Source organism: Myotis daubentonii, chromosome 2 (assembly GCF_963259705.1).
Source record: "Myotis daubentonii chromosome 2, mMyoDau2.1, whole genome shotgun sequence".
Lineage (NCBI taxonomy): Eukaryota > Metazoa > Chordata > Mammalia > Chiroptera > Vespertilionidae > Myotis > Myotis daubentonii.
This window is the reverse complement of record NC_081841.1, coordinates 197,770,928-197,790,728: the sequence shown is the minus strand read 5'-3', so window position 1 is coordinate 197,790,728 and position 19,801 is coordinate 197,770,928. Positions and strand designations below refer to the sequence as shown.

At 36.4% G+C, this 19,801-nt stretch overlaps 1 protein-coding gene across 1 annotated transcript in view; it reads right to left on the bottom strand.

Annotated features, from left to right (window-relative positions):
- ADAM2 (ADAM metallopeptidase domain 2) overlaps positions 1-19,801 on the bottom strand; it is a 78,807-nt gene that overhangs the window by 37,925 nt on the left and 21,081 nt on the right. Inside the window, exons 8-12 of the mRNA XM_059681098.1 lie at positions 16,916-16,987; positions 16,324-16,490; positions 14,893-14,974; positions 9,609-9,745; positions 6,108-6,288 (exon numbers count right to left, since the gene is read on the bottom strand). Of these exons, the coding sequence (XP_059537081.1) occupies positions 6,108-6,288; positions 9,609-9,745; positions 14,893-14,974; positions 16,324-16,490; positions 16,916-16,987 (639 nt within the window). The remainder of the gene's footprint in view (positions 1-6,107; positions 6,289-9,608; positions 9,746-14,892; positions 14,975-16,323; positions 16,491-16,915; positions 16,988-19,801) is intronic.

Sequence of the window (19,801 nt, the reverse complement as noted above, 5' to 3'; positions counted from 1 at the left end):
ATAGGTAAACACTAGAGATTGCTGCCTCGCACAACCACTTCAAAAATACAACTAAAAGACAGAACGGACATCATCCAGAACCACAGGAAGGCTGGCTGAGTGGAAATTCTACAACTAGAAGGAAAAAGAAAAGCATACTGAGACTCAGAGGAGGTGCGGTGGGGAAATAAAATACAAAGGTGTGGAGGTGCATGCAGAGAAGGCTGGCGGCTGAGGACACAATTGCCTTTTTCAATTGGGAGGGAGTCTCAGGCTCTGAGCTCCAGTTCTGGGCTAGTCTCTGGGGACCCAGACTCATACGGGAGAAACGGGACTGTCTGGCATCGGTCAGAACTCGAGGGCAGCTTTCTCTCAGAGGCGCTCACAGAGATAGACGGGGCCTCTGAGGTCAGGACTGAGAGCAGCCATACTGCTTGCTCCGCACACCCTGTTGATCCCCTGGGACCCCGCCCCGCCCAAGCCATGCAAGGAGGCTTTTGCATAGGAAAGGCCCGGCCCTTTGTAATCTGAAAAATTACTTAACAAATGGCAGCTGCTCCAAGACCCCAGGGCTACTTGCATTGCTTTACAGCTGGCTTCTGCTGGGTAGCCTCAGACAGAGGCTAGATTAGCACCTCCTTAGATCCAAGAGCCAATGTACCCAGTGGTCAGAGTGGGACCATCCAATTACAACTCAGATCCACAAGGGACACACTCAGGGGGCAGACTCAGTGAGCACCAAAGCCCCACTGAAGCAAGTCTTGCCCCAGAAGGGTGTCTTCAGCACAGAAGTTCTCCCACCCTAGACACAGCTGATTCTCACAGCCAATTGGCCTGGAGGTCAAATCCTCCCAGTGTTACCTAAAACAATCAAGGCTTAACTACAACAAGACTGTGTACAAAGCCCACAAGGGGGTGCACCAAGAGTGTCTACCTCAGGTAACTGGGGAGGCTGAGCCACTGGGCCCTATAGGACACTTAGCACAGAAAGCCACTCTATCGACACAGCGAAGCATAAAAAAAATGCCGGGACAAAGAAACAGGACACAAATGACAGAAATGGAGGAAAGCAAATTGCTGGATATAGAGTTCAAAACCACACTTTTAAGGTTTTTCAAGAATTTTCTAGAAATCGCCGATAAACTCAATGAGACACTCACGAAATCTAGTGAGACCCTCGATGTTGTGATAAAGGACCAACTAGAAACTAAGCACACACAGACTGAAATAAAGAATATTATACAGACTTCCAACAGCAGACCAGAGGATCGCAAGAACCAAGTCAAAGATTTGAAATACAAAGAAGCAAAAAACACCCAACCGGAAAAGCAAAATGAAAAAAGAATCCAAAAATACGAAGATAGTGTAAGGAGCCTCTGGGACAGCTTCAAGCGTACCAACATCAGAATTATTGGGGTGCCAGAAGAAGAGAGAGAGCAAGATACTGAAAACCTATTTGAAGAAATAATGACAGAAAACTTCCCCTACCTGGTGAAAGAAATAAACTTACAAGTCCAGGAAGCACAGAGAACCCCAAACAAAAGGAATCCAAAGAGGACCACACCAAGACACATCATAATTAAAATGCCAAGAGCAAAAGACAAAGAGAGAATCTTAAAAGCAGCAAGAGAAAGAAAGCCAGTTACCTACAAGGGTACCCAAAGGACTGTCAGCTGATTTCTCAACAGAAACTTTGCAGGCCAGAAGGGAGTGGCAAGAAATATTCAAAGTGATTAATACAAAGAACCTACAACCAAGATTACTTTACCCAGCAAAGCTATCATTCAGAATTGAAGGTCAGATAAAGAGCTTCACAGATAAGAAAAAGCTAAAGGAGTTCATCACCATGAAACCAGTATTATATGAAATGCTGAAAGGTATCCTTTAATAAGAGGAAGAAGAAGAAAAAGGTAAAGATACAAATTATGAACAACAAATACACATCTATCAACAAGTGAATCTAAAAATCAAGTGAATAGATAATCTGATGAACAGAATGAACTGGTGATTATAATAGAATCAGGGACATAGAAAGGGAATGGACTGACTATTCTTGGGGGGAAAGAGGTGTGGGGGATGTAGGAAGAGACTGGACAAAAATCGTACACCTATGGATGAGGATAGTGGGTGGGGATTGAGGGCGAAGGGTGGGGTGGGAACTGGATGGAGGGGAGTTATGGGGGAAAAAAGAGGAACAAATGTAATAATCTGAACAATAAAGGTTTAATTAAAAAATGTAGTTGTTGAAACATTTAAAAAAATAAAATAGGATTGAATGTGTCCCTCACAGACAGATGAAATCCATAATACTTCATTTGTGTGACTCGTGTCCTTACATTTTGTCTAGTATCATTGTCAATTACACTGTCATCTCTAAGTCTTAATGCAATATCTGTTCCCCAGCCTTTTTCACCATGTGGAAAAAGAACAGGATATGTCATTGCATCTAATGTAGGAAACAGGATATTGATTTGTTTCATTTTAGTGGCATTCAGATTATTAGGATCTGGTTTACAATGAATGAGCAAGTCCCTTTCAAAAAGAGGTTCTCCATCTTCGTTTCTGAATATGAGAGCAACCTTGGTTACACAGGGAGAATTACATCTACCTGGGTCACTACTACAATCATTTTTAATTGCCATTATTACTTCCGTGGGAGCAATATCTTTTGCTGCTGCTTTAGATTGGGTTTCCTTTTCTACCTCATGTAGCATTTTGTACGATTTTGTTAATACTTCATACATGAGGTTGTTGATGTTGATCATGAATCTTTCCGAGCATCCCTGGTTTTCTGGCATTGCTAATCTTTTACTTGTCGCTTTGGCCATATCTACAATATAGAGTTGAGCAAACTTCCAAGAAACACCATCCGAAGGATGTAAAGTTCCAGTACGGTGATAAACTTGTTCGTGTATTCCAAAACAGTATGGCCCATATCCTGATGGCGATGCAATATTTGCACCCATGGAAGCAAAAGCAAAAGAACTATTTGTGGAATGAATATTTTCCCTGTCAGAATCTTTGTCATTAATTTTTTTTAAATATGCCAGGTTTTCTGGAAAATGTATATCATTTGGACAAACCTTACCTTTGCTATAACATTAAGTAAATTTTCCATCAGATGGTTTTTATCAAAGAAATTTAGTGATAGGCAAAATTGACATCTAATAGTCATTCCACCACAACTATGTTTGAGAATTGTATCCTCATGTACTCCATTTTTGCTGAGAAGGAAGTTCTTACCAGTATAGGTAGTACTTGTTGATGACTGTTCTTTAGACATATTCTGTTGTCCCCACAGCCTTCTATCAACTTCAGAGGCACATTGGTCTTCAGACATTTTCTGTTGATGACCCCAGCTTCTTTTGGCTGCAGAGCTACATTGTGTCAATAGTTGCTCTTTAGACATATTCCCACCTCCCTGCTGTCAGGGTCGGGGATACAGGTGAATGAGAGTCTTCGCTGTCAGTCTGCTGAGAGCTGTCTGACCAAAGGCTGATTCTGGCTGATTCTATGAGGGATGAGACTCCCTCCTTCCTGCTGTCAGAGTCTGGGCCGGCGCCCAGGGGGTACAGTGTCAAGTCCGCCTGCACCAGGAGACCCAGAGTCAAGTCCCTACCCACTTGCGTGTGCCTCAAAATCCCGTGAGATCTAGACTTGCCTGCGCCCATGCAGACAGATGCAGCATTATCTGCATGGAGACTCAGGATCCCCCACAAAGCCACCCCATGGTGCACGGGGCTGAGGAAACCCTGGTGGAAGCTGCACAGAGCAGCAGCTGGGACCCACCCCCCAGCGGGGCTGGAGGAACTCTGTTGGCAGGTGCGGAGTGGCCACCAGGCCTCCCTCCGCTGGGCCATGGGAGCTGCCAGTGGCAGGTGCACCGAACAGCCAGCCCCACCCCCACTGAGCACGCGCCATCTTGTGATGGCATTATGGTGTGAAGGTCAATTTGCATATTACCTCTTTATTATGTAAGATTATTAGGCTTAATAAAAGCAGTATATAAGAAAGTAGAAAGCTGGAGAGATGATACATTCACACGCACGCGTGCGCACACACGCACACAATTTTTCAAATTCCCAAGGATTTTAATAATGATAAAATGATTGATTGGGCCAAAAATTTCAATAAGTTACACCAAAATAAATCATGGATTTCAGTGATCTTAACATGATTCATAGTATGATACTTAGTAGGGCACATTAATTTTTAGTGCTTTCCAGAACTATTCTGCCTAATCTATATCATTGCTATTACTATCTACATGGGATTCTCGTGAGTTAAGCTGTATAATATGGATTTAGGACATAATTATATGATCCTATAAAAGAGTAATATACAAATTAACCATCACTCCATCCCAAAGATGGCAGTGGCCACAGAGCTGGAGCAAACAGGAGGCTTAGGTTGCCCCCGGCGATGGAAGAAGCCAAGCTTCCCACCTGCCCTGCTGACCCTGAGCTCTGCTCAAGGCTACAAAGTTTCAATTATAGAAGATAAATAAATCCCAGATACCTGCTTCCAGGCCACGTGGCCTCCGCTCAAGGAGAGGCTGGGAACATGGGTTGCCATCGGGCAACTCAGGCTTCGAGTGGGACCAAGGCAACAAAGTTTCAATTATAGAAGTTAAATAAATCCCACATACCTGCTTCCAGCCAGGCCGTGGCCAGCTGGAAAATGGCCATCAGCCCCTCACTCAGGCTGGCCAGGCACCCCAGTGGGGACCCCTACCCTGAAGGGGGTGTGGCCAGCCTGAAAATGGCCCTCATCCCCTCACCCAGGCTGGCCAGACACCATAGCGGAACCCCCACTCTGATCCGGGACACCCTTCAGGGCAAACCAGCCGGCCACCACCCATGCACCAGGCCTCTATCCTATATAAAAAAAAGGGTAATATGCAAACTGACCTTAACAGCAGAAAGACTGGGAATGACTGGTCACTATGACTCACACTGACCACCAGGGGTCAGATGCTCAATGCAGGAGCTGCCCTCTGGTGGTCAGTGCGCTCCCACAGGGGGAACTCTGCCCATCCACAAGCCAGGCTAATGGCTGCCAGTACAGCGGTGGTGGCGGAAACCTCTCCAGCCTCCTCAGCAGTGCTAAGGATGTCTGACTGCAGCTTAAGCCTGCTCCTCGCTGGCAAGTGGACATGCCCTGAGGGCTCCTGGGCTGCCAGAGGGATGTCTGACTGCCAGCTTAGGCCCGATCCCCTGGGGAGCAGGGCTAAACCAGCAGATGGACCTCCCCTGAGGTGTCCCAGACTGCGAGAGGGCACAGGCCAGGCTGAGGAGCCACCTCCCCTGCCCCGAGTGCACAAATTTTTGTGCATTGGACCTCTAGTATGTAATAAAGCCAAAAGATACTGCTGTTAATATTTATTTAAAAATGTCAAGGTGTTTCCATTTAGATCCAAACAAAGAAAAACAGGTGGGTGCTCTGGAATAATTTCTTAAAAATATATCACCCAACTAGTTACCTAAAAACACACTTTTTCATACTGAGGTGAGTACACATGAATGACCCTAGCTATCACAGTAGGGAACATTGAATTCCATTCATATTTTCTTGATTCTCTCATGCCCATACTACTCAACTGTGAGTCTCACAATTTCTCTCTCCCTCGTTGCACTCCCTTTTTGTATTTTCTTACCACCTCCTTCTATACAGCAGCTTTTTGTAAGATTTCTGCGAGTATGAAAACCAGCTTTTATGGATATACATATGTATGGTCCAAATCTTTTTGAGTTGAATATTGACCTGGATTAAAATACTCAAAGGCAGAAATGTGCCTCCTATATTTTCTTTCTCAAACCTTTATATCTTCCTGAATGGTGGAGGATTTTAGATTCAGAATAAATACAAGAAAAAAACACAAGAAGGGCAGTTTAACGCAGCTATAGGATTAATGATGTTGAAAATCACTTGTACAGATACTATACAAACCACTAAATCTGTACCTCAATATATAAGTGCCTTCATTAGTTTATTAAAATCCCTATATGCTTTCTTAACATTTTTGCAGAAAGGTAATTGCGATAAATTATGAAAAGTAACAGTGTAACATTATAAAATTAAATATTTTTATGCAATTCTGATATGTATGCCATCAAATGAGTACCTACATCTGCAGTCCCACAGTCACATGTTTCTCCATCTTCCACTTTTTTATTACCACAAACTCCAGCTTTATATGATGGATCTAAACGTGGATGATTTCGAAGACATTGGGATTTTGGCTTTGAAATAAAATGTGCAAAATCTTCCATGCTGCAGTTACTAAAGATCTTCACACCACTGGAATGACTAAAAATACATTAAACTTCAAATTTTTATACACGCATTGTATCAATCAACTGCCTACCCTGGGAATAAAGCTATTTAACATTCCACCACAAAAAAAAACCAACTCAATTTTGTTAGTGTCAACTGTGCAAGAACATACAGTAAATATTTTTAGTCGGAATAAATAATCAATAAAATTTTGTTGGATCTTATATTAGTTATTTGTGACACTGTTTTCTCTTGCAGCTTCTACCTAACAGAGTGGTCCATCTCTATTTCATTTTTGCTTCCTTTTCTTTTCATGAATTCTAAATATTGTAATACCCTTTTATTGACAAAGGAGATTGGGCTTCTCCACGTCTTTATATTTACTCATAGACAATCTTTTCAGTTCTAGGTTTTAAATAACACCAGAACCTAACAACTCAGATATTTTTTTCCTAACTCCAACTAATCACCTAAACTCCAGAGTCCCACACCCAATTCTTTATTCAGTATTTACATAGAGATACCTTTTCTAAGCACACATCTAGTATACCACTCCCTTACTACTCTTTGTTCCCTTAGTGATATTGATCTTTCTTAAAAATATTTATTAAAAAATGGGGATATTAATTATTTATTGATTGGTTATCTTGTCCTGCTCTTTTTTTTTAACTCTAGAGAAAAGGCATTTTCTTTCTTAAAGAAATATATTTTTATTGATTTTAGAGAGAGGAAGGCAGAGGATAGAGAGGTAGAAACCTCTATGAGAGAGAAACATAATCAATAGGCTGCTTCCTGCATGCCCCATACTGGGGATCCAGTCCGCAAACTGGGCTTGTGCCCTCACCAGGAATCAAACCATGACCTGGTTCATGGGCTGATGCTCAAGTACTCAGTTATGCTGGCCGGGTGGGAGAATGCATTTTCGATTTTTTTGTTTACTAGCACAAAGCTAAGAGCTCAATAGTCACTAAAATGAATGAATGAATGAATGAATGAGTACATGGTTAAAACTGTTGTATAGTAGATTTTTGGTTGCAGTTTCACTATAATTTTAATTATTCTGAAAATATTAACAAGTAAAGAGATTGTAATCATCGAGGTCTGTAATTTGATGACAGATATAGTTATTGGTTTTTGAAGCTATAGACTCAAACCCTAGTCATTCAGATTATTTTTAGGAACATGTTATTTCCATAAGGATGACAAATTAGGGAGTTTTGAACAAACTACCAGTTTTGATATTTTTTGTTATTGTCACATACTGGTTGAACATACCCTTCAGTTATATTAACCATTATGAATGAAGTTATTATTATATTGCCAACAATTCAGATGAATTTTATCTAAGTACCAGAAACCAAAAGGAGAGAAAGCAATAGAAATTTAATATTACTGAGAACCGGGCAAGGCAAGGTGTGTTTGCTATGTGTGAACTGGTCCATAGGGTATCTACTTTTTGGCGATTTAATTTTTCATTAGAAAGAAAATATCAATAATAATTATATCAAATTGGATAATTTCTTTTCAGCTTGAATCTTTGAACAGATTTTCTGGATATTCTTATTCCCCATTCTCTCATATTTTCTTGATAACAGAACCTCTGATATTCAGTTCAGTACATAATTCCTTTGCATGAATGACTACATCTTTTAGCTTCTTGCAAAGTTAGGAATGGGCTGATTAAAGGTTAAGTAACTGGTTTAAAATGAAGCTATAAGTTTAAATTCTAGGTAGTAATGATGACAACCATGTTTCTAAGTGACCCTTTATTCTATTGGTGACTATAAACTTGGTTAACTTATGTTGTAGTTAAAGCGTCCATTATAAGTTATGGCATCATCTTGGAAATGAAAGCCACTATGCAGAAATCAATGTGAAATGTCACACATTTAAGCATGTTTTTATTCCAACTAACATACTGAGAGGACATGCTCTTAAAACAAGACAGCTTTTTTTTCTTTCTTTCTCTAGCAGCCAGTTTTAGGGCACCCCCATTTGAGTGTTGGTGTGAAGTGACAGAAATATTGATGCAATAGATGGTCATGTCATGGGGATTTACCTAGAATCCCTGTTTGTGTTATTGACTTGCACTATCTGGATTTTTTTTAGCTTGTTCCAAAATAGACTCTTTTGGTCATCAGGTAGATTAATATGTCCACTTGATATTATAATTCTGCGGACAAATTAATGATGAAATTATACAACTTCAGTTGTATATTTGTGTATACAACATCATATACACAAATTATGATGAAAATATTCAAGTTCAGTAACATAGTAACTTAGTGTTTCCTACATGCATGCTAATCTCTACAAGGGTTCAGTGGCCTACCAGGAGCTGAAACAGTACTCTGGGGGTCTGCACTACAAATATTTGATACTTGTCAGAGATTCCACATAAAACCTAATGTACCAGGAATATCTTTAGTTTTTAGTGTACCTTAATGGACATACATACCAAAGAACAAGACAATGCCCTGTCTGTATATCATCTCCCGCCAAAAGCATCCTTGTTGCCGTAAGATCACTTACTAATCCAGTTCAACAATCATTTCATAATAGTTTGCTATAGCCACTTCTGGGATAACTATTTTTATATGGGTTCCTCCCAAATCAGAGCCTGAGATAAAAAGTTCAATGCAAGTACCTCTAGGAAATGATTGTGGAAGCAGGAGTGAGGGAATGGAGAAAGTGAGATGTTACCAAGTTTGTTGCTGAAAGACATCTGAAAAGCAGAAAATGCCTCCAAAATTGTCCATCAGAAAAATAAGAGGCTGGCTCTAGTCACTGACTGAATAATGGAGCCCCTAATCCCTGACTGTTTGGTCCTAATTTTATAAAATCTCAGAGTATACTTTAAGAATAATGATGGTAATAGCAATTTCTCTACGTTTTAAGGCATAAAAATGGTACTGCAAAAGGCCTCCTTTGATAACAAAGAAAAAGTTGAATAACAGCATCTATGAAAGCAATAGATGCCAAGACATCAGTCTGAGCCAGGGCAGAATGAAGGAGATTTATGCAGACAAGACCATATTAATCAATCATTCTTGTACAGTGATCAAAAGCCGGTATTTGGCTTATCTGCTCAGGCTTAAATGATAAAATCATGCAAGTAAACATAGTGATAAATGTAGGGGTTAGATCATATATGGCAAAGCAAGTGTGACATTAGATTGGGAAATTTTGAGCTAGATATTTGGGACTTGGATTATGCATTTTGATTTGGAAATCATGGGTCACAGGTTATATTCAACCATTTTAAATTATTTCAACAGCTTAGACTTTAAATACACCAAACTTATTTTCATATAAACTAGAGGTGTAAGGCGTATAAAAGTAAAGCATCTTACATTGCTTCTGGGTTCATTATGCAGACAGCTCCTGAACACTGGCATTTGTCAATGTCATCATAAGCTATTCCCATACTAAGGCTCAGTAATTGAGCTATAATGACTGCAAGTGATTCCAGACTTAGGGTTTTGGGGTGCTGAAAAAAAAGCACACAAGTGCACACTAATATTTTAGTAGATAATTCATTTACTGGGAGAATAATGTAATTATTAAAAATAGTCATGACAAAATGGAATAGAGGCTTCTAATATGTAACCACAGAAGTGCCATCCATGTTGACTCAACTTGTTACAGGTACCATTATCAATATAAAAAGAATATAGTAGCAAAATCTGGAACTTTACCAAAAATTAAATATATAGTTAATTTGGTGGCACCAAAAGAAGATAAAAGTTGCCCCAATAATTATATATAATAATAATTATAATCATATTTATACTAACTAAAAAGATTTAAAGGTATACACATATACACAGTGTCAAATTATTAGCAAATTGTGCCCATTTATAATTTGATTATTTAGAGATAATATTTTACATCAATGTTTTTATATTATGTTTCATAAAAAATAATAAATTAACCCATTGAGTTAATTTATATTATGGTAATAATGACTGATAAAGAGAATGTTGACTTTCCTTCTGGGTTCATTATGCAGATAGCTCCTGAGCACTGGCATTTGTCAGTCATCATAAGCTACTCCCATACTAAGGCTATTTTCAAAACCCAAAATGCCTTTGTCATTTTCTTTTTGTAAATGTAAGATGCTTACATAGAACGTTTTGACCATACTAGACCATAAGAAGTTTAAGAAAAATCCACACATCACACTAGGTCTTCAAATATATCTAATAGCACTTTTGTGAATATACTTCAAGAGAGGTTTCCTGGAATACATTTTGGTATATTCTGTTTGCTTCTCTAAATCAACTTTCCATCATTTTCCACCTTGCTCTCTAGTCAAGATGGCACCAAAGGATAATATCAAAAGGTTCTTTCCCCCCCTGCTTTACTTTGGTCTGGTGGGGAGGACAGGGTAAGAAAATTTTACTAGCATCATTGTCCAGGTGCTTATGGCTGTCTGAATTCTTGAGTGGAGGTCTCTACTTTCTGTGACCCCAGTAGAATGTCTCTGTCCTTTCCTTCTCGCTTGGGTAACAAATTAAATAACTTTATTACTATCCCTGAGACGCTGCAAAGCCCCTACACCTTGCATGCACACTGATAAATGGCCCCTTTATCAAATTACCACAGTTGAAGATACCATTCATTTTTAGATAGAGAAAGAATAAGAAGATAAAAGAGGAGGAGGAGGAAGACAAGAAAGAGAGAGGGTAGAAGCTGGGGAAGAATGGAAGGTGAAGGGAAGAAGAGGGGGTGTACTTGATTCTATGGAAAAGAAAATGAAGGATTCTGCTAAATTTCAATAATGTAAATAACAAGATATTATAAATGGTAAGATAATGAATAATAGGGTATATATTATTATTATAGTTATTTAAGATTTTTTTGTTTTGTGTTCAGGATATTATAGAAAAGGTGTGGCAGCCATTCAATCAATGTAGCTTTATAATTGTTTCTCTTTCTCTATGACTCCTGTTCCTTGCTATCTTTTATAGCTCAGTAAGATGAAAATAAAAACCAAAAATTTCAATTTAGTCATTCGTATAAAAGTCATCTCCTACACTCCCATGTGCCATTTCTCCTTTATTCTCTATCTTCTTACTAACTCATTTATTCTGGCCTTTCATCTTATCGTGAAATTAGAGGCCCAGTGCATGAAATTTTTGCACGGGGGTGGTGGGTCCCTCAGCCAGGCTTGCACCCTCTCACAATCTGGGACTTCTGGGGAATGTCTGACTGCTGGTTTAGGCCTGATCTCGCAGGGATCCCTCAAGGATTGGGCCTAAAGCAGCAGTTGGATATCCCTCTTGCAATCAGGGACTACTGGCTCCTAACTGCCCCCCCTTCCTGCCTGCCTGAGTGCCCCTAACCACTCTGCCTGTCTGCCTGATCACCCCTAACTGCTCAACTGTCTGCCTGATGGTTTCTAACCGCTTCTGCCCCAGCCCTCAACACAGCAGGTTCACCAGGAAGGTCGCCTGGAAGAAAATCCGGAATGACGTCTGGAAGACCATTTGGCTGTCCGGTCTAATTAGCATATTATGCTTTTATTATTATAGATAGAGTCAAATATATGGTTTGTGTTGGAGATGACATTCCTTTGTGGCAATTTGGCATAGGGTTTCTATTACTCAGATAAGGCTTTCATTACAAAATACCACAGACTGGGTTGGTTTAGATAACAGAAATTTATTTTCTCACATTTCTGGAGATTAGAAGTCCAGGTCAAGTTGCCAAAAGGGTTGCTTTCTGGTAAGGCCTCTCTCCCTACGTTGTAGAAGGCTGTCTTTTCACAGTGCCCGCACATGGCCTTCTTTAGTATATGTATAGAGATAGATATCTCTGCTGTCTTTTCCTCTTTTATAAGGACACCAGTCCCATTGGATTAGAGGCATACACTCATAAACTCATTTAATCTTAAATTACTTCTGTAAGGCCCAGTCTCCAATATATAGTCATATTGGGGATTGGGGTTTCAATAAATGAATTTTAGGAGTACACAATTTAGTCCAAAACAGACTAGTAGCAAAAACTGGAAAAGGTATAAACTGGAGTATAAGAATTTCCTCTGGGATATTGTTATGACTACTTTTGTTTCTAACATAAAATAATGGAAAACTAAAATTATATTTAGCATTGGCATTTTAAAATATTTTGTATAAAAGCGATAAGTAAGCAGACAAGTTTCTTTTGTTGAATCTGCTTACTATAATAGCTGTTAAATAATAGTAACAGTAGCTGGGATTTATTAAGGACTTCTTACATGCCAACCACTAGTATTCCTATGTTGTAGAACATGCGGTTACTTTCTATAAATATACTGGTCTGTTTGCTTTGTAAAAACTTCTAGTCTCTAATATTAGAAATCAGGATTTTAAATATGCCTTTTAGGTAAAGTTCATTAATAATGTTCAAACTTTCTAAATTTTTGGTCGGATAAATTATCCAAGTATGATTATTTCTGTTAGTAGCTCTTTCAGTGTTTACTTTGTGCATCTTAGTTTGGTATATATGAGTTCATGTTTATTATATATGCTAGTAAAATTTTATTTCATTCTAAACATTAAATCACCTAAAAGTCATATCTGTTTTACCTGAAGAACATTTTGCTGCTTTTTACTATTGATACATCAAATTTTGTTTGGTTATATATTTGTTTATTTTTCTTACTCTTTAGGGTTAAAATTTCTGTGGCATTATGTATGGGTGTAAAACATATGCATATACATATATGTGTGTATAGAATATTTACTCAAATATATACATTCTTATATATAATTTATTTATAATATTATATGTATGTACATATATACACACATATTTGTGAAGTGTGTGTGTGACAAATATCTGCATAACTACTCCACTGTACAAAATATGGGATATTTTTATCACCTAGGAAGTTCTTTCCAGCAAGTTTCCAGGCATTACCTCACCACAATTTGTAACTTCTATTCTCACTTTTAATAAAATGGTTTATCTTTACACATTAAAATGGGATAATAAAGTAAATATTCTTTTGCTTCTGGTTTACTTTATTCAACAGGTTTTGAAATCCATCAATGTTGCATGTTTAATAGTAGTTTATTTTTATTGCTTACATTATGTGAATATACCACACATATTTATCCATTTCATGGATAGGAGAACTCAGTTTTGTTAAAGTGTCAATGTCCCTCAAATTGGCCTAAAGATTCAGTTCAAAATTAATCAAAATCCAAGCAGTTTTCGCTGGAATTGACAAACTGATTTTAAAATGGAAATGCAGAGAATTCACAATACCTAAGTCAGTCTAAAGTAGTAGTAGCAGGGTTTACACTACCGTGTTTGATGACTTACTATGAAGCTAATAAGACAATGTGTTGTTGGCTGAAGGACAGAAAAACAACCCACCAACAATGATAAAAGAGTCCAGAAAGGAACTAGAAATAAAAAAAGAATACTAGAAAGCTCTTCTCTGAATGCTCCTCTCACTATAGAGACCACTGCCCTCTGCTCATGAAACACACACTTTCCAATAAATGATGGCATTATTTTACTCTAAATATATGGGGGCTAAACCTTCCTTTAACAGTGGTTCTCAACCTTGGCTGCACATTAGAATCACCTGGGAATCTTTTTAAAACCCTGATTTCTGGGCCTCATCCTCCTGAAATTCTGTTTCTTTGTTACTAATGTTGTGGCCCCACCCCATAACAGAATTTCCAGAGGATGAGGCCCAGAAATCAGGATTTTAAAAAGATTCCCAGGTGATTCTAATGTACAGCCAAGGTTGAGAACCACTGCTTTAGAGAGAATGAGTTCTGTTCTGACTGTTATCCATGAAGGCCCTATTTCACATGTGAGTCTTATATTTCAGTGTTTTGACTGCATAAATCAGCCAAATTCCAGTTTATGAGACTAGGTAATGGCTTGCCAATAAACATAAGTCACATTTTCCAAACTATCATAGGTAACTTTTAAGGTTGATATTTGTGTCTCCATTTGATTGATTCATCTTTTTATATCTTTACTTAGCTTCCCTTGTTCACTGAAATAAGAGTGCTATGCATTGTATCCCTCAAATTCTAGTAGACATTGTACAAACACACACAAAATAAGAAAGTAAATTCCACATGTCAAAATAATCATGGCATTATGAAAGAGGAGCAAAAATATACTAATTTTAAATATACCAAGATTTTCTACTAAAATAAATAATACCAATTAGGGCATTTGATTCTGTTATCCTTCACCTGGGCCCCATAGAGCATTTTAAGGAAATTTATAATTCTCAAAGTTTTATTTTAACCCGGTTTATAATTATGTTTACTACATAATTAAGAAAAATGATCAAAATCTAATCTTGAAATCAAAAGCAATTACTCATTAAATATTGAGCACATGCAAATTTATGAAAATTTTCTAAGCCTAAAATAGACCACTATATTAATTTTCTAAAAAGGATATTTTGAACTCATGAGATGAAATGCCAAAAATTGTATGTGTATGAAGTTCAGTGAGTACTTGCTATAGGTCAAACATTTCTCTCAGCAGCAGGGAAAAAGGTTAATATGTTCATTATGCAAATATTAAATACCTAGAAAAATGAATAAAAAATATTGAACTATATATAATCTAAAAAGCATTTCATTTATATATCTTAGCCAAGATTATACCAACCACAGCAATGCCTCCTCCATATTGTCTATCACACATCTTTCCTTGAAAGGTTGCACCAACATAATCTGATTTTTCTCTGTAACTTAAATTAAAAAAAACACACAACACAATCATATAAATTTGTAAAACTAAACACAATTAATATTGCATTTGCCAAATATAAATATATATTTAAATATTTATATAATATATTCATAGATAGTTCCATGTAACATTAAAGTAACAAAGCATAGGAAGTGACTGTGAATGCTTCTTTTGAAAACAATAAAATAGATTTTAAAACAAATATTATAAAGTCTATTACCAGATGGATTTTTTTTTAACATGAAGATTCAGTTTTATGTAGTATTCACTAAAAATTAAAATATTCCTAAAAGATCATAATAAGATAATTAAGTAAATTTTTTTAAAATTAAGAAAATAAGGCAATGTAGTTGATAAATAAAAAGAGTTACCTTATAGAGTCATGCAAAGTTATGGCATACTTGAGGGGCAGAAAGTAAGATAAAAGATTATGATTTTAAAATATATAGGGGCCCTGGCCAGTTTGGTTCAGTGGATAGAGCATCAGCCTGCGGACTCAAGGGTCCCAAGTTCGATTCTGGTCAAGGGCATGTACCCTGGTTGTGGGCACATCCCCAGTAGGGGGTGTGCAGGAGGCAGCTGATTGATGTTTCGCTCTCTTCGATGTTTCTGACTCTCTATCCCTCTCCCCTCCTCTCTGTAAAAAATCAATAAAATATATTAAAAAAAATAAAATATATAGGGTGTCCCCAAAAATGTATACACACACTTTGAATAATTATAAAGGCAGTGTTTATTAAAATACATTTCATTGTAAAAATTGAGCTATCAACTATTTCTGTTTGTATACATTTTTGGGAGGGGCCCCTGTATGTATTATTTTATTTAATATAAATATATATATAGATTCTGGACATTAATAAAAAACAATAAGCTTATTAAATCGAGAGTTTTATACTTTTTAAAAGGAAGCATAGTGTGAATATGGTATATTAGAGATGTTTAAATATACAATTGTGCTTCCATTTCCTTGTTATTTATTATTTCATTTTATGGAAATAAAGCATAAAAAGAAGCCCAAGTTACTATATTCTTAGAATTCAGGTACATTTCTTCAGATAAATATTATTAGTATTTTATGTATAGTTAGGGACATTATACAATAAGGTAAGAAGGCAAGAAGGCATATGGTAACAAGTTTGAATGAGTAAATTTTAAATACAAACAAATAAATACAGTGATATCAATAATTTTACAAAACCCATGTTTTGAAAAATAATATTCAGATGATGTTGTTTATAAGAAAAATGGCACAAGATGTCTTTCTCTAAAGACCTTTGAACTGTCAGAAATTAGGTCAAATATGTTTTCTTTATATAAGATTTAGTAATGCCAAGATATGCTTACACAAGTAAAAATGCCATATCATGTGGACGCAAAACAAGATAAGACCTTTTCCATTTTAAAAATTTGTGTAATAATTCATTAACATCTCCTGTTACTGGCATTTTATTTTCATCTATCCAAAGCTCCAGTGAAGACAGAATTATTGTAATATTAAATGAAGTAAAAATCTAAAATAAAACACATAAAGAAAATATATTCAAATATCATGGTCTAAATAGATTTGGAAATTAGGTGTGAAAATAAACACTATCCTGAATACAAATATTAAACAACTGAACTATAAATCTGTTTTGAATCTTATAATATAAAAAATACATACTACTAATGAAATAAGTTGTAATTAATGTTTGAAAAGCCTGTCCTTAAGCAAGCCCTACCTCAAGTGCTATATTTAATTTAATCCTTACAATAACCTAATTAGGTATCTACAATAATTATTATTTCTATGAAATAGTTAGAAAACAAATTTAAAATGGTTATATACTTTTCCTTATTCACACAAGATATGTATTCAGGCAGTGTCATAAAGAAACTATGGGAATTTTTTAAGTATCACAAGCAAATGCAAAAGTTTTAAAAAGCAAACACTTACAGCATTAGTCAATCCAATTAATTGAAAAATTTTTTGAGTGACAATAGCCGTATCAGAACCCATATGAGTATACTGAAAAAGATAATCGTACATTTTAAATCTAAATATATATTGCTTAATATTTAATTATTGTTGTGTTGTTTAAATTTTAATATAGTGAGTTTGAAACGTTTTAACTAATTATTTGTTTTAAAATATAAATTATTATAGAAATAATATGATATTTATTCAGTGTGAGAAATAGGATATATTAAAAATTTAAAAAAAAAACACCTTACAAACTCCCAAAACTAGAAGAGAGGGACACTTCCAAAGTCATTTTACAAGGCCAGTGTTACCCTGACACCAAAACCAGACAAGAACACTACAAAAAGAGAAGATTACAGGTCAACATCTCTGATGAACATAGATTCAAAAATCCTTAATAAAACATTGGTACACTGAGATCAACAGCACATCCCAAGAAACTAAAAACACCAATCAGGAAGGATATATGCACCCCTATGTTCATAGTGGCACAATTCACCATAGCTAAGATTTGGAAGCTGAGTGGATTAAAAAACTGTGGTACATCTACACAACGGAATATTATGCTGCAGTAAAAAGAAGGAATTCTTGCCATTTGCAACAGGATGGATGGAACTGGAGAGCATTATGCTAAGCGAAATAAGCCAGTCAGAGAAAGATAAATATCACATGATCTCACTCATTTATGAAAAATAATTAACAACATAAATTGATAAACAAAAACAGACCCAGAGACAGAAGCATCTTTCAGACCGTCAAACCTCAGAAGGAAGGTAGGGGAGGGTGGGGGTAAGGGGGAGAGATCAACCAAAGGACGTGTATGTGTGTATATAAGCCTAACCAATGGACACAGACACCAGGGGGGTGAGGGCATGAGTGGGGGTGTTCGGGGGAAATGGGGAGATAAGGACACATATGTAATACCTTAATCAATAAAATAAAATAAAATAAAATATAAAATAAAAATAAAATAAAAGGATCTTACACCAGGTACAAGTGGGATTTTCTTCCATGGTTGCAAAAATGGTTCAACATTCACAAACCAGTTAATGCGATAAAACACCAAATAAAGGGAAATGTCACATAATTATCTCAATTGATGCATTTCACAAAATTCAACATCTTTTCAAAATAAAAACTCAACAAAATATATATAAAAGGAATATGCATCAACATAATAAAAACCATATGTAATAGGCCCATGGCCAAGATCATAATCAATGGTGAAAAGTTGAAAACTTTCCCCATATAATCAGGAACAATACAAGAATACCCAGTCTCACCAGCTTTATATAATATAGATTGAAATCTTAGCCAGAGAAAGTAGGAAGAAAAGTAAATAAAATACATCCGAATGGGAAAGGAAGAAGTAAAACTGTCACTATTTGCAGATACCATGTTATAGAAAGCCCCAAACTCATCATAAAAAAACCTGTTAGAACTAGTGAACAAGGACAGTAACGTTGCAGAATAAAAAAACAAATATACAAAACTATGTTTTATATACTAATAGAAACTATCAGAAAGGGAAATTAAGAAAATAATCCCATTTACAATTACATCAAAAAGAATAAAATACATAGGTATACATTTAAGCATAGAGGTGAAGGATTTGTACACTGAAAATTATAAGAATTAAAAAAACACACAAATGAATACAAATATAGTTAATGCTCAAGAGTTAATATTGTTAAAATGTTTCTACTTCACAGAACAAGCTACAGATTTGATGCAATCCCTATCAGAATTTCAATGTTAATTAAGAGTCATAGAACATTTAGGATTGGGTGAAGATGATTTGAGAGATTTATAAGTAAAAACTTCAAAGTGTTTGATGTTACTTGTATGTAAGTTTTTTTAAGAAATTGAAAATCCCAATGTGAAAAAATTGTATACTCACTGACTAGAAAAATTAAAAAGAAATATAAAACCAATGGAGAGCAGGTATGAGGAAAATAGCATTTTTAGTTTTAACTTAGAGAGGTAAAAACTTATAACCTTGTCATAAATCTATAAACAGAATAGAAAGCCTACAAAGGTGTGTCACTTTATTAAACACCAAACTTGCATATCTAATAATATCCTCTGCTTTTCTTGATGTTACTATGGATGAATTTACATGGTTATGTGTTGATTACATATCAATTAGAGGCCCAATGCACAAAATTTGTGCAAGGGCTGTGGACCCGGCCCCCGTCTGCCGCTGCTGAGCCCAGAAGTAGGGGGGTAGGGAGAGGGAGGCCTCTGCTACCTCTGCCATGGTCTGGCCTGCTGGGGCTTTGTCTGGAAGGAAGGACATCAGGTCTAATTAGCATATTACGCTTTTATTATTATAGATAAATCTGAAGCAAGCAGAAAAAATATAAAATTATAAAAATAACTAAATGGACACTCAAGTTGAAAAATACAATAGCTAAAATCAAAACTTCATAAAAGGGGTGTTCACCAGCAGAAAAAAAAAAAATTGAACATGATGGTATATCAACAGAAATTATCCAACAAAAAAAAAAAGAAAAAAAAAGTAAACTGAACAGAATCATGGACATTAATTTGACATCATTAAGTAAGCCAGAATTTATATAATAGGAGCCTTAGAAGGGCACAGAGATTGAAAAAGGCAAAAAACAAAAGAAAGTGGACTAGCTAGTTTGGCTCAGTGGATAGAGTGTTGGTCTGTGGACTGAAGGGGTCCTGGATTCTATTCTGATCAAGGGCACATACCTCAGTTGGACTGCAAGCTGCTCCAAGCCCCTGACCGGGTTGGGTGCAGGAGGCAACCAATTGATGTATTTTTCTCACAACAATGTTTCTCTCTGTCTTTCCCTCTCTCTTCCTCTCTCTCTAAAAATCAATGGAAAA